This window comes from Hipposideros armiger, unplaced genomic scaffold (genome assembly GCF_001890085.2).
Source record: "Hipposideros armiger isolate ML-2016 unplaced genomic scaffold, ASM189008v1 scaffold_124, whole genome shotgun sequence".
Classification (NCBI taxonomy): Eukaryota; Metazoa; Chordata; class Mammalia; order Chiroptera; family Hipposideridae; genus Hipposideros; species Hipposideros armiger.
Window position 1 is genome coordinate 320,530 of NW_017731474.1, and position 25,218 is coordinate 345,747.

At 41.3% G+C, this 25,218-nt stretch overlaps 1 protein-coding gene across 7 annotated transcripts in view; it reads right to left on the reverse strand.

Moving 5' to 3' along the window:
* The window catches only part of PRUNE2 (prune homolog 2 with BCH domain), a 246,346-nt gene extending 221,389 nt beyond the window's left edge, over positions 1-24,957 (reverse strand). For 4 of the 7 annotated variants that reach the window (XM_019648296.1, XM_019648293.1, XM_019648294.1 and 1 more), the window contains exon 1: positions 24,710-24,956. In XM_019648296.1, the coding sequence (XP_019503841.1) occupies positions 24,710-24,745 (36 nt within the window). In that variant the 5' untranslated portion in view covers positions 24,746-24,956. Of the gene's footprint in view, positions 1-24,709 lie in introns of all 7 variants that reach the window. The other 3 variants (XM_019648297.1, XM_019648298.1, XM_019648292.1) reach the window with 1 other exon arrangement.
* Positions 24,958-25,218: the final 261 nt, after the last annotated feature.

Genomic DNA, 25,218 nt, shown 5'->3' on the forward strand with positions numbered 1-25,218 from the left:
TTGGGAAGTGACCTGATGGTGTGATAGTATCTGTCCTCAGCACAATAATCTTATCTTCCTGGGGTCATTTCCATATAGGGTGTGTGAAGGCAGAGCATCTGTTTTATGGCCGCAGGCGGACTCTCAGTAAAGCAGCTTGCAGGCACGGGTAATCTGGCTTGAGCAAGTTCTCAGGAAGGAGACTCACAGACTGTGGAGAGAACAATGCTACTTCAAGGTATGTGGAGAAATAAAAGCGGTGTGTCAGCGGCGGATTCAGGGCTCTTAGTCTTCTGAGGCTGGAGACCCTTGGCCCCATGCTCATTTAACTCTTGATTGCTGTTTGTTTTATTTCTTAACCCTTCGCCGCCCCCTCTCCTTCTCCCACTGCTCATGTTGTGCGGGAGGTGACAGTCTACAGGGACTTTCTCCCTTTACCACGTGTAAAGGCTGAAGCAGACAAAAGTATTCCTTCTTCTGAGTTTAATGGATTTCATGACAGGCACCATTGGGATTACAGCATATCTCAAGCTCTCTTCCAAAATTATAAATGTCTAACTACTTGTCCCAATTAACCCTCCCCTCTCCACCCAAAAGCAATCTGAATTACAAGGAATTACTCTTGTTTTAAAGTGTAGATTTTTAAATATATGAATAAACAGAGACTTCTCTTTCAGTCTTCTGTTCCACCAAAAAGTTTTACCAGCACACAAAATCAAGAATTATGAAATAAAACATTTTTTTATTTTCCACTTGGATGAGCTAATGATAATATCTTACGTTGGAATAGCTCCCCAGGATATAAGCAAATCCATAGTTTTGGAGTTTTTTTATCCCAATTGACCTTCACAATGATGCTGAAGGTGAGTCAGGGAGCCTGTTTATAGGAAAGCATTTCCCAAGGCGTGTTCCAGAGAACACTGGTAAAAAATTTGGAAAACACTGAATTTAAACATATGTCTATATCACAGGGCCTCTCAGACACTTTATGTTAGTTTGCTGTAAATCTGTGTGTGTGTGAGTAAGGAAAGAGAGAGAGAGAGAGAGAGAGAGAGAGAGAGAGAGAGAGGAATTGAGAGGAGGAAGAAAGAGAGAGATGTTTCACAAACTTATTGGATCATAAAACCCCTTTTCTTATGGAATATAGATATAGATATAGATATAGATATAGATAGATAGATAGATAGATATTATGGAATATATGTTGTGATTGTTCCTGAATCACCAATTGTTAAGACATGATAAATGTCTACAGTTGAATTTAAGCTCTACTATATTCAATAATATTTAATAAATGTTTACTGATCATCAATGTATCAGACACTATTCTAGGAGTTGTTAACAAAACAGATGAAAATGCCCACTTTTATGTAGCTTAGGATAATTGGGGGAAAATAAAATATTTTTTAAAAAATAATAAAACAAATGAATAAATACATAAATAAAATGCATAATACATGAAATAAGGATAAATACTAAGAAAAATAACAGGAAAGGGTAATAGTTTATGTGGTTGTGTGTGTGTGTGTTTTTCTAAAACTGTGTGTTGAGGAGGAGCAATACTATATTTTAGATAAGATGGCCAAAGAAGGTTTCCTGAGGTGATAGCTAAGTAAGGACTCAAAGGGGGTGAGGGGGGGAATTATATAACTGTAAGAAAAGCATTCTGAGCAAAAGGTCCAGAAAACTCCTGACGACGGAGAATATCAGAAAGAAGGATTCAAAATTTGATTAAAACAAGGTCCTATTTTTCATTTCCACTGTAAAGATTACTCAGTCTTTTAAGAATATGGTCTAACATTTTAAAACTTCATGCATGTTTTAAATATTCATAATTCATGAGTCTTGTACTAACTGTAAAGAATCAGCCCTCCATTTGTGGTCTTCAGATCTCTGAGGATCGCTGCGACACTTTCAAGAGGGTCTGGGAGTCAAATCTATCCTCATGAAAATTAAAAGACATTATTTGCCCTTTTCACTGTGCAGACATTTACACGGATGGTACAAAAACAATGGTGGGTCAAACTGCTAGAGCCTTAGCAAGAATCAAGCTCGTGGCACGAAGCTAGACCAGTAGATACTATATTCTTCACAGCCATGACTGTGCACGACAAACACTGCCAGTTTCACTTAAGGATGGCCTGGACAAAATAGTAAAAATTATTAAGTTAATTAAATCTCAGACCTTGTGTATACACGACTTTTTAAAACTCTGCGAAAAAATAGGAAGTATACAGAAATGATTTCCGTTGCTTTCTGAAGACCATTGGTTGACCAGAGGAAAAGGGGTTGTGCAGTGATTTGAGTTATGAGCTGATTAGCTGCTTCTCCCTAAATATTTTTGTTTTGGAAAATATTATCTTAAATAAAATATTATTTTGTTAACATGTAATGGGTTTGTGTTTTTAATTAATAAATAAATATTTAATGTTTTCCATTTTGATTTCTAATATCATAAGTATTGACAGATATAATACACATAAATACTAGAAGCTTCTGTCATCCTCAATAATTTTTAAGGGCATAAAGTTGTCTTAAAGCCAAAAAGTCTGAGAAATAGTACACTAGTAGAAGAGCAAGAGTGCCATGCATGAACATGTATATAAATATAAATATACACATACATATATATACACACACACATATGTGTGTGTGTGTTTATGTATATACTAGGGATTTTTTAATTGAGGCAAAATTTACATAATATAACATTAACCATTTTAAAGTGAACAATTCAGGGACATTTAGTACATTCATAATGTTGGACAACCACTACTCTATCTAGTTCCAAAACATTTTCATCACCCCAGAGGAAACTTTGTGCACATTAAGTAGTCATTTCCTATTGTCTACTCCTGTCCCCAGGCCCCTGGCAATCACCAACCTACAATCTGTCACCAAAGATTTTCCTATTCTTGACATTTCATATAAATGGAATCAAGCAATATGTGACCTTTTGTGACTGGCTTCTTTCATTTAACATATTGTTTTCAAAGTTTATCTACACTGTAGCATAGACTCCATGTATATCATTCTATAATTATTTTAAATTAATTATATGTTCCATTTCATTAAATTACTCATCTTCACCTATTCTTTGAAGAGTACATATATGGTCTCTGATTAGAAAATCTCTCTAATCCAATATGGATACACAAGTATGTGTTTATAAGGTAATATCTGTCTCACTATTTGTCACAATATATTACAGACTTCAGCTACACACAAAGGTATTTCTGTATATAGCCTGACTCTACAAAAAAATTATGAGGCAATTCCCTCAAATACTGAGGTGAATATTAATCTATGTATGATAAGTATAAGCACCATTCTCATCACCAAGTATATAAAGTACTTAATTGTAAATGGTGGGAAATATCATTCATTTTGTAATATTTCCTAATAAAATATGTTTGCACCTGTAGGTAACTTTTGTTCATTTCAGGTTGTTGATTTAGAAGAAATGAGTAGTTTAGTGTAGCGGAGGGAGGTGAATTTTGAGACAGGAGGCCTGGGTGGGAGGCCAGATCTGCTCTTTATTAGAGCTGATATTTTCAGCAACTTACTACTCCTTTCAAAACTCAATTTTATCACTTTCAATGAGGGTTTGCTTCTCCAAGCTTTTGTACACGTGGCTCCATTTACCAGGAGTCATTCACATACCACCTTCAAGATTTTGCCTTATCCATAGGTCACCTCTATCATTTGCTTACATTTTAATTCACTCTTTTTTTATATGTGCAAATTGATTTTAAATGAAAACTTATTAAATCTAAACTTATAATTTAGAAAAATTATTACTAAATATGGAAAGCCAGTTTCACTTGTAAATAGTAAAATTTTAATGAACCATGTCCAGTCATGCAAGGATCCACATTATATGCTCGTATCATCTCACTTCCTATAGTACAAAACATCCCACCTTTTGGATAATACTGTTCAGCCCTGACTAACCTTTTCCATGAATTAGTAAACTGTGGTCATGCTTATTTTTAGAAGTTAAGATACATTACTCATTTTCTCTCCCTTAGAAAGGCTGGTGGAAATATTTACAGCTTTGGGTACCACACTAACCATGTAGCACTTGGCAGAGCTCTTAGCTTGGAGTTTGTTTTGAACATGAGAACCCAAGTGAATTCAGAAAATACAAAGTTCCCCAAATAGTTACAATATGGCTCCTGAGTACACCAAACAACTGGACCACATTTCAGTTTTATTGTCCCTTGGGCTCTATCTATAATGAAAGGGATCCAAGATGGTAGAAGGCACTTGCCACCTGACTTCCCTGTTCTTGGGCACAGAAGTGATGCCAGGGAAATATGTGATCTTCTGTGCTATTTATACTACAGAGACTGTTACAAGCTGATTGCAAAAATGGTCCCTGCTTTTATCTGTGTGCTTACAATGAAACTTAGCAGCTCCTTCCATCAAGAGGATTGGTGAATATATTTCTCTACCCTTTGATTATGGACTGGCCTTGTGACCTACTTTGGCCAATAGATAGATGAGATCATAGAGTGGCTATGAAAATTGAAAGAGATAGTGTATGCTAGTTAGCACAGTGCCTGGCACATAGTGAGTCCTGGTTAATTGGTAGCAATTATCACTGAGACTATGTATGCTATAAACAGCATGTACCATGAACACCACTCTGTTCCAGGAATTTGGTCTCCATATATTCCCTCAGCCTTTTCCTCTCCATTCCCCATTCGCCTACTTCTGCTGGGGCCCAGGTGTTACCAATTGATGGCATAACCAGCTGAAGGACTTACACAAAACACACTTGGGTTACAGCTCCCAAGGAATGGGAATTAACTGGTCTATACTTGAGATCACCACAACCTCAAAGAACCCCAGGTTCACCCTAGAGTTAAGGACATTTATGACACAATCTAGTGGGGTCTAGTTTCATCTAAAACATCCCCCTTGGGTAATTTTGAACCCCCACTGAAGAACTAGGAAAAGAGTCACAACTTATTGAGTACCATTGGTTAAGCACTTCATATGCACACTATCTCATTTAATCTTCACAGCAACGCTCTGAACTTTCTGAAATGGAGTCTAAATTATCCCCATTTTACTGATGAGAAAACTGAGGCTTGCAGATGTGAATATTTTACCCAACTATGAGGAAGGTGCTATAAGAAAAATAAGGAACTGATTCTTGTTCCCCAATCTTTCACTGCCAGAGATCCCTTTAATTTTCTCTTTCCTCTGTGGATTCCATGTTTTGAAAGTTTTTATCTACCATTGAACACCATCATTAGTTTTGAAATAATAAAATGGATCCCTACCTTGGGAGAACTCTAAGTACTAGAGCCCCTGGTTTGTAACAGCTGAACTAACCCCAGCTCCTCATTTTGCAATTGAAGAAACAGAAACTCAGAAAGGATCTGCAATTTGCCAAGCTCATGCCGCACCCATACAGAAGGGAAAGCACTAAAAGCCAGGTTTCATTATTCCCTGTAGCCATTCCTTCTTCCATGACAAAATTCTGCCTCTGGAACATGCACTAGTCACAGGAACAATTTGGAACTAAATTGCCATTACGAGAAGACAGATTTAAGGAAACAATTATTGAAGAGGTTTGTCATGAATTTAAATCTTCATGGCAGCTACGTGTTTGTACCATACCTTTTGGCTTAGTGATTATTTACCCCAAGGGAAGGAGAGAGGAGGTCCCCATTTTGACACCATGTGAGTAAAGGGGAAAAAATAAATAACATTTTAAAGATAGATATGCCCAAAGCAGATTAAAATACATGTAAAGGTCATTCGCGTATTATTGGAATAAAGATTTTCCATATGTGGATATGATGGTGTACGGGAAGAACACCAAACTGTGCCACCATTCTTTTTCATTTAGGGTTTCCTTTACAAGATCATATCACACCCTTCAGCTTGGTGTAGAAAGGGTCAGAACAGTAGAAAAAAGCTTCAAGTAGTAAATGGGAGAGAAATAGGACTCTAAAGTGCAAGGTAAATTTGAGAGTTATGTGAGGCTTTGCCCAGGGAAAAATAGGGCTAAAGAACTCCCACTCCTAGGCACCCCACTAATCTGGATTCCCTGGGGGGTCTCCCAGTACAGCTGAAAGAGGAGAGGGGAGATGAGAAATAACCACCAATGTTTATTGAGCACCTACTTATTAAATGACAGGTAGTGGACTAGGATTTAGAAAGATGAACAAATTTAATCTACATAGCAGCAACCCCAGGTGAAGAGTTGACTGCACAAGAGGCAGCAAAGCATGGTGGGTATGAACGCAGCCTTTGGAGCTAGACGGGTTGGTTTCAAAACCTGACTCCACTCCTTCCTGCCTGTGTTGGTGCAGGCAAGTTATTCATCTCTCTCTACCTCAGTTTCTCTACCTGAAAAATGTGTATAATCATAACTACCAAATAGGATTACTGTGAAAACAAAATTATTTAGCAAATATTTAAAGAATATATATAATGCACGGCCATTGCTGGATAAATATTAAATGATATTACATTTATGAGTAAACCAAGGCCCAAAGAGGTTAAGAAATGTCCACACAGTTGAAAAGCCACTGAATCTGACCTTCTGATTATACAATCCACGCTCCTTTCCTTTCACCTTGGGGCTGCTCAGGCTGAGTTGATAGGACAAAGGCAGCCACTCAGGCAAGAAGATTCATTACATTCCCTAGCAAACTCCACACACAGCACTAACCTGCATACCTCTACCCATTTCTCCTAGGACCAGTCCCCTAGGACCAAGCCGTTGACTTCTGGACAGAAGTCCTGTGTCTCTCCTCTATGGAATTTCCCAGCAAACCATGCAGCTGTTCCCACTCACACAAGTCCCAAATGCACTGTAGTCACCAAATGAACCAAGGACTTTGTCACAACTTTTAAAAGATGTTCACTCCACACAATGTGAAGCAGAGACCCCTTAGCTTAAAGCTTAAACCCCGAAGCTCAGTAGTTCCCCTAAAAGCCCAATGGTTTCCATTCCCATTTCAGCTAACCTTTGCCCAGCACCAGTAAAAATGTCCCCAGCAATAACTCAAATATTCTTTCAATTATTATATGCTTATAACTATCAATTAATTAATGCAGTTAGATGTTAACATAACCATGCTGATTTAGCTTCTGTAAGACTGCTTTGTTAGGACTGGACACTCATCCTCACAAGGATCCCAACTCAATAATAGATGGACTGGGCCTGAGGGACTCGGTCGTGCAGGGCCTGAGGGACTCAGTCATGCAGACATGCCGCTTCAACATACATCATCACTGTCCTGGGACTTTTCATCTCGGACCCACATCGCGTGCTAATGGACTATGCCTCACAATTGGGACTTCCCGTAATAGACTTGTTGACAGTTCTGTTTGCCTCAGTGGAAATTCTCCTGCCTCAATGGCACTTTTTGCCTTGTGGTTTTTGCCTTTATAAACCCTGCCTAACTTCCCTTCGGGGCTGCAAGGCCTTTGGAGGCACTAGCCACCTCACAGCCGCTGGCTTTGCAATAAAGACTCCTAATTTGGCCCTTACTGGTATCGTTGTCTGCCTGACTTGTGAGCTTTTCTTTACAACAAATGACTGGAGAGCATGAACATTCAACCTAGAGATTAATTTCTCTAAAAAAAATTACTGCTAATCTTATCAAAAGGCCATGAATTTAAGCCCCTACTTTCTATGTTAATTTTTATATTGTTTATTATTAAATTTTAAATTTGGCAATATTAGTCTTACTGTCTATCAGCTCTAAATTTGATGGTTTGGGATCTCCAATATGCCTTTCAGGGGCTCAAATACCCAAGTGATAGACATCATTGTCGTCATCACCATGAAAGTAAATACTCAAATATTTTTATTATCTATCAAACACAGTTCTAAGAGTTTTACTTTTACTGTCTAATTTAATCCTCAAGGCCCCCTACAAAGGGGATCTATTGTTATTCTCAATTTATATATGAAGAAACTGAGGCACAGAGAACTTAAAGGATTTTCCCAGGCAGTCTTGTTCCATAAGTGCTTCCCTGGTGACATAAAGGAGTTAACCCCCTTTCCACATTCCTAACTTGGGACATAGATGCAGCCTAAAGTTGTCCCAAATGTGCTACGGAAACAACCTCCATCCAAGCCTCACTTGAAAGTATGAGAGATCTCCACTAATTAGCTAGTGGAGATTTTCACTCATTGGTAATATTTAAAAGTGCTAAAGAATCTCAGTTTTCTTAACTGAAGTTTTTGTTTGGTGAATATCTACCCATTGATATGACCATTAGTACAATATTTGTGGTTCTGTCCAGAGTCCACCAGACAGAATAAATTCTAGCTTTAGAGCACATAATACACTGTAATATCATTCCTAATTATTAACTTTCCTACCTATAGACGAAGAATAATACATCCCTGTGCAATGCCATGTAGCTTTCAGTAGCCGCCTATGGGAGGAGTGTACTTCCTGTTCTACTAACAACGGGCTTGGCCACATGACTTGCTTTGACTGATAAAAATACAACTGGAAGTGGCTTACTCCAGTTCTGAGCAGAAGCTCTCAGAACCAATGGTGGACCTTATCAGCTCCTTTAGTTTTCTTCTGCCTGAGAGCAGCCTATTTATTCTAGGCAGTTGTTGCTCCCTTAGCCTGCATCCAGAATGAAGAAGGTTTGTGATCTGCTCTGCCATGAACTAAATATAGAATTGAGCCTAAGGGTTTGAGAACTCTTACAGCAATTGTAGAGTGACTTTATATATGTTGAATCTAATAATAAAAAAATATGGCCTAGTATTTTATATTTTATATTTCACTATAATTTCATGTTTCCTAGACATAAACTCTTATTTTACAAAAAAAAAAAAAAAAGAAAGAAAGAAACAAAGAATCACTTGGAGTCACAGCAACTTTTAACACAAGTGAGAAATATGCCTTTGCTGTTGAAAGCCACTGACATTGGGGAATTTAGCTACCAGAGCATAACCGAGTGAAAGCTGATTGATACAAAGCAGTATCTAAAATGATTTCTAAAACCTCAGTGATGTCTGTTGGTCCTTCCCAAGCTGCATGAGGTTCCAAAGCCACTCTGAGCTCCCCACCGTATTACGAGAAATAGTGTTAGGGGGAAAAGAAATGGAAAGGGCAAAGGAGCTGAAGGAAATAGACTGTGAACAAAGAAAACACCAGAGAAGCAGAGTGACTAAGCAAAAGCCATCAACAAAGGAAAGGCATAAATAATAAAGGAACACCGTCCATCACAAAGCATCACACATAAATGAGCACCACTAACAACAGGAAGGGGGCACAAGGCAACCTAAAGCAAGTAAGCATTCAGCTGCCAAAAAAAACATCCAGAAGGTCATATCAAATGAAGACAAGAAATATGAAAAATAATTTAGACAAAGGAAGAGACTGAACAGTGGTGAGGGGAACTGTGGATGGCTTTGTTTTTAAGAGAGAGAGAAAAAAAGTTTGATTCTAACATTTTGTTTCCTGAAGCAAGCCCGGGACCACAGGTGTGCTTTCCTCCTGAGATAATTCAAAGGTCCCGGTGAAGAGCCCTACATTTCCTAACACACTGCCATTTCCTTCAGTTCTCTCCTCCCGCTCCCTGCTCAAGCTTATTAACATATTTATGGACCTGTGTTTTGTATGGGGAAAAAAGCATAAGAGATGTTCAATAATTTTAACAGCAACACATGTATTACGTGCAGGATCTGCCTTATGAGTAATTAGAATCAATGGCTGTCTTTGTGGTGTGGCTGTAGAGAAAGTTTTTTTCCTCCCAAACAATTCATTTCCCACCTGAAATATAACCACTAAAGATTTCTTCCTTGGTATTAGGTTTTCAGCACCCTAGAAGGCAGTGGCATCGTCTCATCAGGCATCTCCATGCAGTGTATTGACTCACATGGCTGCTAGAAGGAAAGCATAATGAGACAACACTCCTCTGGAAGAAACGCCGCATTTCAGTTGGAAGCAGCCCCCTCCAGATTCTAAGGAACCCTTTCAAAGGGCCAGGAATGGTGCCCCCTGCCTCCCAGTGAATCAGTGCTCTGGACCCTCACTACTCAAATCGTTATCTGGGGGCTTGCAGCATGAGCATCACCTGAGAGCTTGTTGGAAGTGCAGAATCCCAGGTCCCATGCCAAACTACACTCAATCAGAATCTGCATTTTGACAGAACCCCTGGATGACTTCTATGCACATAAAAGTTTAAGAAGCACTGCTATAATGAATACCCCTCCTGAAGTAAGTATATTATGCCTCTGAGGTGTGTTGAAATGGGAAAATATAAGTTAAGACTCTCAGGTATAGCATACTAGAAAATGAGCGCTAACATGCATTGTTGTGTGCCCTTGAGCAAGTCACTTGACCTCTCTGAGCCTCATTTACCCCCTCTCTATACTGAGCATAATAATGCCTATATTCAAGGATTGCTATGAAGGCCAAAGAAATAACATGTGTAAACTGTAGAGTAAATGCCGATAGGCGCTAACTCCCTTGGTTGCTGAGCCAGGGCAGATTTTGCTGAGGGGTGAGTGCCAGGGATAAGAAACAGGATAGAGATGTTCTGAGGAAGTAGAAGCAGAGAGAAGGCCCAGCAAGGGAATTGCTAAGGTCAAAGCAAGACAGTAGCTTAACTTCAGTGTTCCTAGGTGGCCCTCCATGTTCTCTGCTCCATGTCTTTAAAAATGCAGAAGCATATTCAGAAAGGAGTTGGATAGCTAGGAGTTGTAGTACACAGGGATTTCCTTCCAGAACCTCCTGCTCCTCCACATGCTAATTATTTAGCAGATGTGCATGATTTAAAAACTACACAGCTAAGTCTCTCAGAGTCAGTGATTTCTACTCCCATCCCAACATGTACCAGAAAATATCATCCTAAGTATATTTACCTCGGCATATATTAAAGCTTCCTGATACAACATCTGTAAAGGAATTCTTGCACTATATACAAACCATCCTGCAGACAATAGAATTCTTTTAAAAAATCATATTAGGCTTTCAAGACAACTGGTGTCCTATAAATCTGAAATTTTCATTAATACAGAATTTCAAGCCCAGACTAAAAATTAACTTCAACTCCCTAAATTTCATTTCAATTATGTGGATGTTTCACTTTTTTCACCTATGTGAATTAATCAAACTCTTATAATCATTGGAATATATAGCCAACCCAGGACCTCTACCCACAGGCCAATGTATCTGATGCATCTTCATCTTTGTGCATCTTGAATTTAGCGATGTGGTCTCTATAAGGCCATGGTTATAAGAAAGGTTGGCCCAGTTTTTCCAGTCAGGATGGTGGAGTAGGTAAACACTGTGCTCACCTCCTCTCAGGACCACATCAATTACAACTAAACTACAGAACAATCATTATTGAGAATCACCTGAAGTCTAGCTGAACCAAAGTCCTACAACTAATACAGAAGAAGCCACCTTGAGAATAGCAGGAGGGGCAGAGACACAGAAGGGGCTGGTCCCACACCTGCATATGACCATTACAAACCAGGAGGGATATCTCAGCTGCAGAAGTCCCCCACCCCCACCCCGAGGAACAAAGGGTCCCAGTCCCTCCCCAGCCCAGGGTTTCAGAGATTCCCCATAATTTCTGGCTATGAAAACCAGCAGAAATTGTGGCTGAGTGAGAAGAATGGTGGCTACACTCCCAGGCACACCTATTAAAGGGCCCAAACTTACTCACTGACAGACTTACTTGCTCTGAGCTTCAGCGCTGGGGCAGCAGCTCGAAAGGCACCAGGGACATACGGGGAGAAACTAAATTGTTCAGCTGCAGGATGAGGGCTGGAGGGGCAGCTTTCTCCCAGACTGAGGAGCTGCTGGAAGCCACTGCTTCTTTGTTGAGCCCTCCCCTTCTCTGCGTGCTGACTGGCTGCGTGTCCTTGGAAGGGGCTGGATTTCACCTCTATGGTCTTGTTCTCTCATCTGTGACATAGATGTACTAACATGTGTCCTATCCAAGGCTGATCAAATGGGATCACATAGGTGGGAGCAGTTCTGAAGTACAACACTATGGCTGGAATTACCACAGGAAGTGTAACAGCAACTGGCTTGATTATTCCGTAAGGCTCAATCCTTTTGAAATGACTGAGAGAGGGAGTGCAAAGAAAACCAGGAAGTGGCCTTTCTAGTTAGTCAGAGTCTACCTCATGGTCTCAGATAACAGCTGTAACTGGCATGGCACAGATTGTATTATGATTGTCTTAATTTAGCAGCAAGGCAGCTTCAGATTATTTGCTCAGATACATATTTTAACAACTAGCATAGCACTCTCCCCACTACACTGTACAGCCTCTCAAACGTGTCAGGAACACAGACGTAGGTGTGAATGCTTGGCTCTGTCACCATGTTCTATGGGACAAGTTAACCTTTCTGAACCTCTCCGAGTCTTGAAATTCGGTGAACTTCATCCAGAAATAAATTGGGAAACAGGTATCAAGAAACTTAAGAACATTTATATCTTTTGTTACAATAATTACATATTTGAAAAGCTATTTTAAGGACATAATCCGAAACAGGATCAAACATTTTAGGTACAAAGATATTTGTTACAGTACAATTAACATAGCAGAAAAGTTGGGATAATCAAAATGTTTAACAACAGTATATCTTCTTTATTAAATTGTATGCTATTATTTAGGATGCTGATGCAGAATACTGTGCAATACATAGGGAAATATTTAATAAATAATGTTAAGTAAAATAAAAATCAAGATACCAAAATATATGAATATCCTTATTTTAATCCTACGCACAGGAAAGAAAGACTAAAAAAAAAAACCTGCTTGCTACAATATTGCCAACTGTCCTGCTTCAATGAAAGTGGGTAATTTTTACTTTTATTTTTTATTTTTTCTATTGTTTGCAACTCATTTTCAGCTTTCCACTATTCCCCAAATTTGCTTTAATGTTTGTTTATTATTATATAGGCAAATAAAGCCTAAAACATAATACCAGGAGGTGGAAATAGGCAGTCTAAAGTCATCTGTTTCAATGTTAAAGATCTATCCTTCTAGAATAGTTTCAATGTGAAGGACTATGATTAAAATAAGAGTTTCACAGCAAGAAATCCATAATAAAAGACTATGGCTATAGAATGTTGTGTCTAAACACGTGGACTCCTGATGCCCGTTGTCCACACACCTCCCTGAAGTGACGGGTCAGGGTGTGTCCAGTGGGACATAGTGATTAGGGTGGCCGAGTATAAATCTTGCTGAGAGCCAAAGTCCAACAGAGGAGTCGCAGTAATAAGCGTGGCTCAGTGTTTGTGAGACTCATTGAAGCAGTCTACATAGTGTCAGCTTATGAAACTTTTGGAGTGTGAATTGGTTCTCACAGTGACGTCATGCTTGGTCAGAAGGCTATTGGGGCATGAACTAATCCCTCAGAAGTGAGAAACACATTTTTTTCCTCCGTAAGGCTCAGTATGACCTAATGCTTTAAAAGACTAATGAATTTTTCAAAATGTTTTAAAAGCCAGCTCTGGAATGGCATTTTGATCTTCACCCACCACTGTGAGTTTCTGTCTGGATTTTTCTGGAGACTGGAGCCAAGTGTGATGGCAGCTCAGGCCACAGTCCAGGGGTATCAGCCAAGTGGCAGGGACATGATTACAGACCCACTGAAATGACTTTGATTCACACATGGCTTCATGTTAGGGTCAAGCAAACTCACAATGACATAACAGAAGGAATATTCAGCTAGAGGATAAAATTCTCCCTCTTATTTCTCTTTTCTGTGTCCTTTATACACTTCCTAAGACCAGGCTTTCAAATTATCCACAGTCTGAATGCAAACCAACAAAAATTTCTCCCGATGATCTTGGTAAACACACAAAGCATAAACCATAACTTGAATCACAGTTTCGGCTTGTACTAATCCACAAGGATTAGTTGATGAAATACTGCTCATCTTTCCATAAAAGAACCCAGCTCTCTAAAAGGCAGTGGCTCTCAGCGTCTGTTTATATGGTAGCTACCAAAGGGTGAAAGAAGCCCACCTGGTATTTTGGCCAGGAAACGCTGCACGCAAACCAAACCAGGCTGAGGGCCAGGGGAAGATGGAAGTGTTTTAAGGAGCAGAGAATTGGGGGTGGGGAGGAAGGTAGAGAGAGACGCGTCCCCTTGCCTCCCTGGAGAGGGAACCAGAACACTGTCTCCTGAGGGAGCAGCTGCGCACGTGTCCTCTCAGACATCCCCGTGGCAGGGAGCAGCTGATCTGTCCACCTGCTGTGACACTTCTGTCTTCGCTGAGCCAGGTGCCAGTCTGGCCAGCACCACTGACCATTTGCTAGAGAATATGTGTACGAAGAGCGCAAAGATGAGCAAAAGGCTTCTACGTGCAGGATGAACTTTCACCTCAGCTCTTCTTCCTTGGTTCACGTTCCGAAGAGTAAGAGGCAAGCACCCACCTATCTCTTTTGCACCCTATAATTAACTGATAGATGATTTTTCACAGCAAAACAATTGAACCTTGTTGAATTGATGGGCCTCTTTAAAAAAAAAAAAAAGCCACTCATTCTAAAAGTCCTGTCTTTTCACCTGAAGGAAAGAAACGGTTCTTATGAGTGGGAACCATTCTATAACAACCTTTCAAATAATTGAGAAGTCCATCAGCAGGCTGCCCCTCCCTCTTGGGGCTGTTCTTAGAGATCTCCTTTTCCTGGCCCATGGTCATTTCTGTATCTTCGCTATGGAGCCCAGAACCAGGTTTAGTTGTGGACTCAGGATGGGAGTGAGGAGTGGGGTTCTCACATCCTGTGTATACGCCTCAGGCCTATTTATGCCTCCCCACGTCAGGCTCACATTTTTAGCATCATCACTGTTCATCCTGACTCCTGACTCACTTGTTATAAAACATGACATTTCACATATCTGGCTTCCCTCAAGTACAAGGTCTGCTATACAAGGGACTTTTCCAGGCCACCAAAGCTTACCCTCCGTGTGACAATTTCTTTTCTATTTTCTTTTTCTATTTTAATTATCTGAGTTGGAAATTTATCTGAAGTTGCTTGAGTACCCCCACCTTTCTCCTTAAGCTCAGGACACTGAGCTTAAAATGATCTTTCCTCCTTGATTCTTCAAGGTCATTACTATGAATATCAGTGACGTGCTTTACCTCACTGATGTTATGGCCCCTAGAGTGTGTGCAGATTTTTAGGGCTATTCACCCCACAGCAGATGGAATGGCACTTACTGAGGGCCTGGCTCGCTTCTTATGAGTTCTGTTTGATATGAGTTTTGTTTGTGCAATTCCTCCATTTTTAGCTATCAGTAATTATAGCCTTTAGTAACCTCTCCTTCCATCACCCTCCTCTGAGAAAACTGAGCTTGTGAGTATTCTGTCCAAGTGCAGATTAGGTAAGGACAATGATGATGATAGCTAGCATGCCTGTGTCTTTGCTGTGTTCCTAACATTCTCTGAATGATTTACAGGTATCATCTCACAAAGGGGCTCAGGAATAGCCATTTTAGGGCATATTCCTGTGAGAAAAGAACTAATTATAAAGATATGCTTTCAATAGTTAATTTTCCTTGCCTGAAGGAAAGCTGCCGTTGCATAATTCCCAGTTTTCAGGAGACTCTGGATGGCTGATGTTGTCAGATAAATGAACTCCAGACACAAGAACTTTTGCTCTTACAATTCATTCCATCCTGGGTTTTCTTCTACATCTCACCGCTCTTCAAACTTGCTTCCCCTGACTCTCTCTGTTCTTCTCTTTTCTCCTATTTACCCTCCAATTCCACCTCCACCTTCCTTCTTTCCTTCCCCCCCCTCCTTTTCCTTTATATGTCTTAAGTATAACCAGCAGGTTTCTGGGGCACTACTAAGCCAGAGGACTTGAGAGCAAAAGTAGGCTCCCCACAGCTGAGAGCCGAGTCCTAATGCTAGTATCTCTCCTTGCTGCTATGTCACCCGGGGTGAGCTCACCCCACCTCACAGTCAATCAGTCAATCAATCAATCAATCAATCAATCATTTATTCAAAGTAATCCTTACAGTCTCCAGCAAGAGTGGCAACAATGAAGAAATCTGCAAAACCAAAAGTTGTGCTCGCAAACTTGATGGCAAATGAGGGGCAACTTCTAACTTCTTAAAAAAATGCATTCTTGCTAAAAATTCACTAAATGCACACAATATATCCGGTCACCCTAAAAGCTACTTTCTAAATAGTTTATCAGTCTTTTATTTTTCTTTCACAGAGGCATACAGTGAGGCAATTCTCCCAAGTTATTCAACCAAATCATAGACAGCCCAGCACCATATTGTTCTCTCATAGCAGGTTCTCCATACTATTGGTTGACTGCTCAGGTATCTAAGGGTTTTCAATATAAAACAGTCAACACAGAGAAAGGAACTTCTCTTGGGTCAAAGTGACCTTACCTCCCAACCCTCCCATAAACCTGTCAAATTGTTCACTTTTTATTGAAAAACTAATAAAACGTTCTAGGAGATCTGGTGGGAAGAGGTATGTATGGATGAGGGAGAGGGTCATGGAATTGGAGTCAGGTGACTGGGGAACAAAGTCTGGTTCCGCTTTCTGTTGGTTACGGGAACCTGGGCCAACCTCTTGCCTCAGTGAGTTTCAGTTTCCTCAACTGCAGAAGAAGAAGAATAGCTACTTCTCAAGACCATTGTGGGCATTAAGTGTGAAAATGTATCTCTTTAGAGCTCAAACAGTTAATTCAACAAATTTTACTTGAACCAAAGGGAGCTAAGAATTGTCCCTCTTTCCATGAAATGTAAATAGGACTTCCTGGCTCCCTTATCCATCGGGGCTCTTTTCATGTTTTCATTATTGTGGATTTCATTCTCATCTTAGCACATGTACACCTGCAGCGACCCTAAGAGGGGAGTGCTATTATTATTCTCATTTCACAGGAGAGGAAACCAAGACTCAGGAAAGCGTAACTAAAGTTGTCTGAGTAGTGAGTAAAAATGGCAACACCAGGCTTAGAAATCAGGTATCTGGTTCCAGAGTCCACACTATTTGCCACCGTGCCATACAGTATTTACGGGAAAGAAGTGAGGAGGAGGACAACAGGGTCTCTAAGGCTTCCTCCAAATCCGAAAGTGCTCTCTGAGGTTCTTCCTACATCTTCCTGTTAGGGCTGGCAGCTTTTATTACAGGCTGCCTCATGGTTTCCAGGAGATGGGGCTCAGGTATAGAAATGTGTGGTCCTTGCTGTTCCAAGAGAAGTCGCCAATCACTAAGGATGAGAGCACAGATATGATTTTGATTTATCAATGTCTACTTTCAGCTACTTGTTTTGATGCCCCTGCATGATATTCTCAATTACTAAAAAAGCTAATTCTCAAATGTGAGTAGATGAACCCTGAATTAGACAAGACCTATTGCCAAATTACAAGTATATTCAAGATCATATACATTCCAATCAATCTTACATAAAAACTAGTCTCGTTATTTTGAAGTAATATTCAGTACATACTATGGGCAAAGTGCTGTGTGGTGCTTTGACCTTAGTGTTTTTCACCTCTAATCAACCAACCTGGATTCCTGCATACTGTCGCCCACCCTTCTTTGGATTCAGAACTCTGTATATGCCTGTTCATCCACTTACTCGTTTTTATTGAGCCACTACCATGTGTTACACTTGTGCAAGACTCTTGCCTTATGGCTTCATTCATTCTAAAAACACTTTATTCTTTTTGTGCTTAGCACAGTCTTGGTTCATGGTTCCAGGAAGCATCTGAAACGTGCAGCAGCTCCAAAGCATTGGATGTTGGATAAACTGACTTGTATGTTTGTTCCTCATCCATTGACTGGTCCCCAAAGGCTGAGAGAATGACTTCCCCTCGTCTTTTTCTAAGCAACAGACTTAAATGTGACCTGACAGGAAATGGAATAAAGAAGACCTACATGCAGCAGTTCATTAAGATCAACAGCCAAGTCCAAACTGACATAGCCTAACCCTGGTGGTTTTATGGATGTCATCAGCATTGACAAGATTGTAGAGAATTTCCATCTGATCTATGACAGCAAGGGTGGCTTTGCTGTTTATGATATTACATCTGAGGAAGCCAAATACAGGTTGTGCAAAGTAAGAAAGATCTTTGTAGGCATCAAGGAAATCCCTCATCTGGTGGTCTATGATGCTCGAGCCACCCACTACCCTGATCCCCTCATTAAAGTGAATACCACCGTTCAGATTGATTTGGAGACTGGCAAGATTACCGATTTCAACAAGTTCAACCCTGTTAACTTGTGTATGATAATGGCAGTCCTAACTTGGGAAGATTGGTGTGATCACCAACAGAGACATCCTGGTTCTTTTGATGTGGTTCAGGTAAACGATGTCAATGGCAACATCTTTGCCACCTAGCTCGCCAATGTTTTTGTTATTGCAAAGGCAACAAGCCATGGATTTCTCTTTCCTGAGGAAAAGGTACTGCCTCACTATTGCTGAGGAGAGAGACAAGAGACTGGCAGCCAAACAGAGCAGTAAGTGACATGATTTCTGGGTATCACGTTCGGAAGGCCTTTGTACTTAACAACAATATGGCCTGATTTATTGCCCTCTCCCCTAAAAAAAAACAAACAGAAAACCCTACTTCCTGAGCTTCAGGCACGGCACCAGGCCCTGGAGAGACAATGGTGAGCAAAGTCATACAGAGGCCATAGCCCCTACTCTCATTAATAAAAAAAAAATGCCCAATAGAGATATAATGATAAGCTGAGACACGTGATCTAAAAATATTACGAAAAACCCTGACTTAGACTCATGAGGTGGGGGAGGTTGAGTGGGGAGGGATCATTCAACAAAGTCATCCCTTCTTCACCTAATCTGAAAAGGAGGTAGAAGTTATTTAAGCCAGGTGGGGGCTGGAGGAGATACCAGCAGAAGTTGGACCGCAGACTGGGCCAGAGCCCAGAGTCAAGAGTGTTATTTATTCTCCTAAGGGCAATGGAAAGTGATTATGAAGTTTTAAGGCAGGGGTGGGAGAAGTGCAAAAGATGCTTTCACAATGATTCCCCTGGTAGCAGGGGGAGAGTGGTTTGCAGGAGACCAACCAGTTAGCTGGCCACTGCTGCCATCCAGATGACTCAATGATGTCTGGGATATGATGGGTGGGGAAGAGATAAAGGAGAAGCAAGTTCCCAGTTGGAGAAACTGGATGAAAATAATAATGTTATTCACTGAGATAAAGAACTTCAGAAAAGGACCAACTTGGGGCCACATGGAGAGAAACAACCATTGTTTCAGGTTCTGTGCTATGGGCTGTAGATACATTAGTCTGGCTTTATAACAAACCTGAAAGTAGGTATCATTATACCATTTTTATGATTAAAAACCCAAGCCTGTGTTATCAGCTTAAATTTTCTAACCAAGACTTCATGGATCTGATTTTTCTGGACAATCTAGTGAACAATTAACCTCCCAAGAGCTTTTAAGAAAAAAAGATTACCTTTCTCTAGAAACCAAAGTCCAAAGCCACAGGGCCCAGATAGAAATGGATCTGGGATTGCCAGAGATTTTGAGTAGCCTACTCTGGGACCTGTGGTAGGGCAGCCATGTATGACTGTGCAGGTTGCACACTGCACTAACCCGGAGGGTGTCAATCATATCAAAGGCCATGTGAAAGCTGCCTCCTGAATATACCAACCCTGCCCCTCCCCAGTTTCTTTTCAAAGAAGAATCTAAACTCCATGACTCTCCCATAAACCCCAGGGTTCAAAAAGAAACAATGACCAAAGCAACACCATGCATTTTACCTCTCTTGGACCCCCGATGTTCTTTACAGCATTCATCCAGACCCAGGTATTCCTCCCTCACCCTTTTCTCTGCTCAGCTAGCACTCCAGGGAGAAGTAGGGTTAAGGGAAGAGTGATGTCTCCATCACCAAGTCACCATTGCTTACAAGGGCTCCTGACTGCTACACCAAACCTTAAAACAATGTTAATATCTGCCCGAATACATGTTACATAGAAACGAACAAAGTTTCTATGACCAAAACTGTCACTTTGTAACCTAGTTAACAAAAAATATTCTCCAAATCACTGATTAAAGGGTGTTCTTGCTCACCTGCTCACGTCCTCCACGATCCAAGATGTTGTCTGAATGGTAGTGACCAACTCTTTACCTCTGAGACAGACCAATTCAGGCTAGAATATTTATACTGAAAAGGTCTGGGTCTTCTCCACAGGCCCTGAGGCTGGGACAATCTCAGTTCTTGGTCTAAAAGCTTCTGCAGTGAGAAATGAAGCTGACTCCAGGACTAAAGCAATCAAGGGAGTCCCTGAAGGGGCGGTTCCACATTCACAGAAGTGCTTTGGATTCCTGAGTTTCTTGCTTATGGATGCTCTGGCAAGAGGCACTGTCTCAAGTGCACCAGCTCTCACTTAGGATGGGGAGAGAGCTGACCCCGTGATCGGTGATCAGAATGAGCTCAGCTCCCCAAATGAAAAGTGCTCCGCCAGCATCTCCATCAAACAACTCCTTACCACAGCAGCCCTTTGAAAAGTATGGAACATTCACTTTATAAAGTGCTTTTTATTGACAAGCATGACCTTCTTCCTATAAAGGAAATTTGGGAGAATATATTCCTCCCATTTGCAATCAAAATGATTACCCTGCAGACATGCTGCAATGTTTTCCTTTCTTTTTTTTTTTTTAACTCCATCTCCTCTATAAACTCTAATGTGGTTGTTCATTTAGAGTTTTGAACATGCTTTCTTGTCTCTATGCCACATACCCCAGAGTATAAACTGACATTTCAGTCACCCAGAACTTTTCTTCTATAGACGCCCACATATTGACCAAGACCCACTGCATTTCTGAGCCCTTCACCTGCAGTTGTCACTGCTGAAGTGGCAGACACATTCCCCAGACTATAGTGGTGACTCTGTCCCCACCCTGTCTTTGAAAACAGCATTCCTGGGGCATAGATAAGCCCTGTCTCGTTCCAGTGGCAGCTGACACTCCCGACACAGACACACACCCAAGACAGGCTCATGACCTACATCTTAGGGTATGTGGGCTGCAGTGCCCCCTACCCTTGAGCAGCTGCTTGAATTGCATCAGCTGACGGGGGTCTGGGCAGTTAGAGAGGCTCAGCAGCCAGTCCACCCAGTGTGGGGACTCTGGCTTCCTGCCAGCCAGGGCTCCGGGGCTCCGAGTTCTCATTTACCTCATTTTTCCCCAAAAAATTCATGGGAACTTGGATTATTCGCTGCCATCATGAAGCCATCTTGGCCTGAATATTTTTCTGAGCTGGCCACTATGAAACTGGGGGATATTTCCCAAATTACAGCTTAGGGCAAGACGCCTAAGCCCTACCTGCCTTCCATTTCTCTTACCATAGAAAGAGTATAACTAAGAATGACTAAGGTACCACCATAGAAGTGGTGGAACAAAAGACAGGAAACATGGCAAAAAAACTTAAGGGTGGACCTGGAACTATAGGATTTGATCTCTGTCCCTATCCCAGCTCAGAATGGGCAAGTGGAGGAAAAGCCAGGTGAGGTGGTTAAGGGCAGGAGAGAAAGAAAAGGTGTTTTTCCCTTTCATTCTAGCAGTGATGGTCCAGATCAGAAATACAGCTGGATCCTCACACAGGAGAGTGAACCTGGGCAACAAACATCACCCTTTGATTATAATCTCTACTGCCTTAGGGTCTAGCTCTCATACTGCTTATTCTTGATTATTTTAACATGAACTCTGTCAATTCCCTACTTGTCAAGAAGCTACCATTTCTGGAAGCTGTGCATGGCTGGAGTGACTCTGTCCCTTGCTGTCCATTCAGCTGACGTGTATTTTTACAAAGAAGCTCCAGGGTCCCAAGTCTAACAAGGCAGAAGGCAGGTCCCCTAGAGAAGCATTTGCACTCCAGGAGGGGGTTATCCCTCTGAAGCCACACTTGGGGTTTACTTTTGCCAATTCTGATAACTTCCACCTAGTCTCAGGAATGAAGGGTGCGTATCAGAAGGGGAGGTTTAAGGGAAAGGGGAATGGGATCATGTCGGTGAATCCTCCTCATTTTAAGGACTAGCAAGCCCAGACCGGGATGGTAAACAAGGTTGAGAGAGTGCTCTCCCAACTTCAACAGAAATAAGCTCCAAACTATCTGATAAAAATTTGAAAACATCTTTTCCCCTTCAAAGATTTCTGCTCAGTCCAAGGGCCTAGCCTGGAATGAGAGAGCATCTTCTCTCTTCACAATGACAGATGAATATGAATAATAAATGCTCCTAGTTGGGTGGAAAAGGGCCACAATCAACTCTCCAAAGTTCTAATTATTGGAGATTTTATCTATGGTTAATAGCAATTCCATTTTGGAATTTTAAATTCCTTTGGTCTATTGAAATTAGCTAGCTCTAATAACAATGAGGTTATGTTAAGACCTTGCAAGGGATATTGGACTATTTCAAACCATTCAAAGATATATTATGCCTACAGAATATCAAAGTAAGAAGTCAAGTAGGTAGGAAAAGACCCCGCCAATTAGGCCTTTTTAGGTATCATATAAATAAATCTGTATTAACTTCTAATGGAAAACAGCCTAAATATAACACCTAAATTCTATCTAAATTTGGCCTAATAAAGCTTACGTGAAAACCAGCATGATAACTTTCTTCTCCTTAAAATGTTTTCTGAAAAAATTAGCCTAATTTTTTGAAATCCTACCATTTTATTATGAATAAACTCACAACCGAATGCCATAATTATTGATTTAATGTTTTTCTCCTAAACAAAGGCTATCTACCCTCTAAAACAAAAATTATCTACTATAATACTTGAATGCTTCATATTAAGTAAAAAAAAATTTTTTACCTAGAAAATGTAATTTGTCAGGGAAAATGTAACACTAAAAGTGACCAAAACACCTTTGCTGTGGCTGACTATGAAAGGTAATTGCGATCTCTGACAAGAAACCTACTCAAAAAAAAAAAAAAATTAGCAGTAATTGTTCTTTTGGCTAAAGCAGGAGACTGGGGACAGTATTTCAAACAACCACTTTTTTTTGCCTGTCTTTTTTTTTTTTTTAATGATGTAGAGCAATTGCTCGTTTAATGAAGGGACTCGGTAAATAAACTTACACATGACTCTCAACTGATTACTCTGAAATAGGGACTTTTTCCATCCCAGTAATTGCTCTTCAGAAATGAAACAAACCTCCTGCTCACATCAGACGCCACAATCTAAATGTTTATTTTTAAAATAAATATTAGCCTGCACAGATGCAGTCTAAAGCTGTATTTATCCTTGATCACTGTTGATTTTCATTCACAAAAAAATAACTTGCCAAAACTGACTTTTTTTTCTTACTATTTCTCACTCAGTATTAGGTAAAGAACAGAGTGCATACTTATAGTATCAGAAATGCACATGAGTTTCTGCAATCAGTATTTTCCTCCATTTGCTCACGTAAAACTCAAAAGGGAGTCAGCAATCAACACAGAAATGATCATACATTTTCTCAATTCTGAAATCCCAACAAACGTTCAACTCTCTGGGAGGCTTAAGGTAGAAAAAGTACTTATATTAGCATGAATCAACTTCAATGGCCTTTTAAAAGATACTTACAGTTAAGTCATGTTAAGAATCACACGTTCCTCTGCACTCCCTTTGTTGTTTGTGGGTGAGTTGCAGTAATAAGCCTGCAAATATCCTATCTTGTGATTAAGACCTCTCCTTAATGGAGACTTTATATTTTGGCTTCTATAAAGGTTTAAAGGTTAAAGGCATCATAAATTATGCATTTCCTCCTATGCCAGGCCCATAAAAGGTGCTTTCACTGTTCATTAAAGATATTGCTTCTAAACAGACAGAGGCTTTTGTTTTAAGTGCTGAAACAGAAATATTTCCATTATATTTGTTACTGTTATGCTGGCGAGCCAAAACAACTTGGAATTAGGAAACAGCTAGAATCTGTTGTTCCAAAATGTATAGCAACTGTCAACATACACAGTGAAAATTCGGTTCACTCTTTTGTACAGTGGAACAGTTAAACAGAGCAGGCCAACATGCTGGTTCCCAACAGTCTGGAAAAATCCACATCACCAGCAACAGTTGGGGGCTTTCCCCTTCTCTCTCTGTCCCAAGTTATAGATCTGTGTAGGGACCAGAGTGAGAAATTCACACTGGAATATCCCAACTCCTGTACTGGAGCAAGCTCTGTGTGAGGGATTTTGGGTAAACTGCGCGCTGGCACATGTCCTTCCTAGTCAACACCCTGACTTCCTCGCTTGTGTGTGGCCACCACCTCCAGCTAACATCCAGCTCTAAGGAATTCTTTTTTTTTTTTTTTTTTTCCTTTTACACTCACAGGTACTGAATCTGCAGAGGCTGGGCTTTTTTGCACAAGGGGCACCACACCCATTTATTCTCTAGCCTTCAGGAGCAAACTGCAGATTTGGCTGGATCTGCCTCTCTCCAACCTCAGGCCAAAGGGACCAAGACTGGGCACACCGCACACGACTTGAGCCACGTTTGTCCACCCGCAGCTCGGCACTTCGTCTGGCTCTTGAGGAGGATTCTAGAGACAGACTGGCCGCTGTAAGCACCGGAGTTCCAGAGATTCTTCCCAGGGGACAGCCCGCACACCCTGACAACTAAGTGGCAAAGTTGTTCCTTCGTCCTCTGCTGCAACGCCCTGTCCGCTCTTCAGCGCACCACACACACACACACACACACACACACACACACACACACACACACACACACACACACACACACACACACNAGAGGCACACACAGCCTCGCTTCCTCAACTTACCAGTTTAGACTTGGCGCGTTGCAAAAATTCTTCCATATCGTTGGGAGAGGTTTGGAACAGAGGTACCCGGAAGGGAGCAGAAGATCCCCGTCAAGGGGAGAGAAGTGGGGTCTCCGGGTAGTGACCGCCCCGGGTGCAGCGACTTGCTGCTCCCTCCTGCCGCTCGGAGGAGGCTGAGGCTGTGGCTGCTTCTTGACTGTCGCGTCCCAGGGCTCACATTCTACCCCCGCGCTCCGCCTTCCGGCTCGGGGCACCGATTCTGCCCTATTAAGGAAAGTGGGTGTGCCGACGGGAGCCCCAGGGCGCGCCCTGCACGCTAGCTGGCCAGCGCCTGCGGGGCAGGGACTCCGGACCGGGACCCGGGGCGGATGTGTTGGGGGATGGCGAGGGGTTCCTCGGCCAATCACAGGGCCCTGCTGCGGCCTCCTGACGTGGCGCGCCTAAAGATGCTGCAACCATGGACAGCGCCCAGAAGTGCGAGCCAAGTGCAAGGGGCTGCTGCAGAGGGA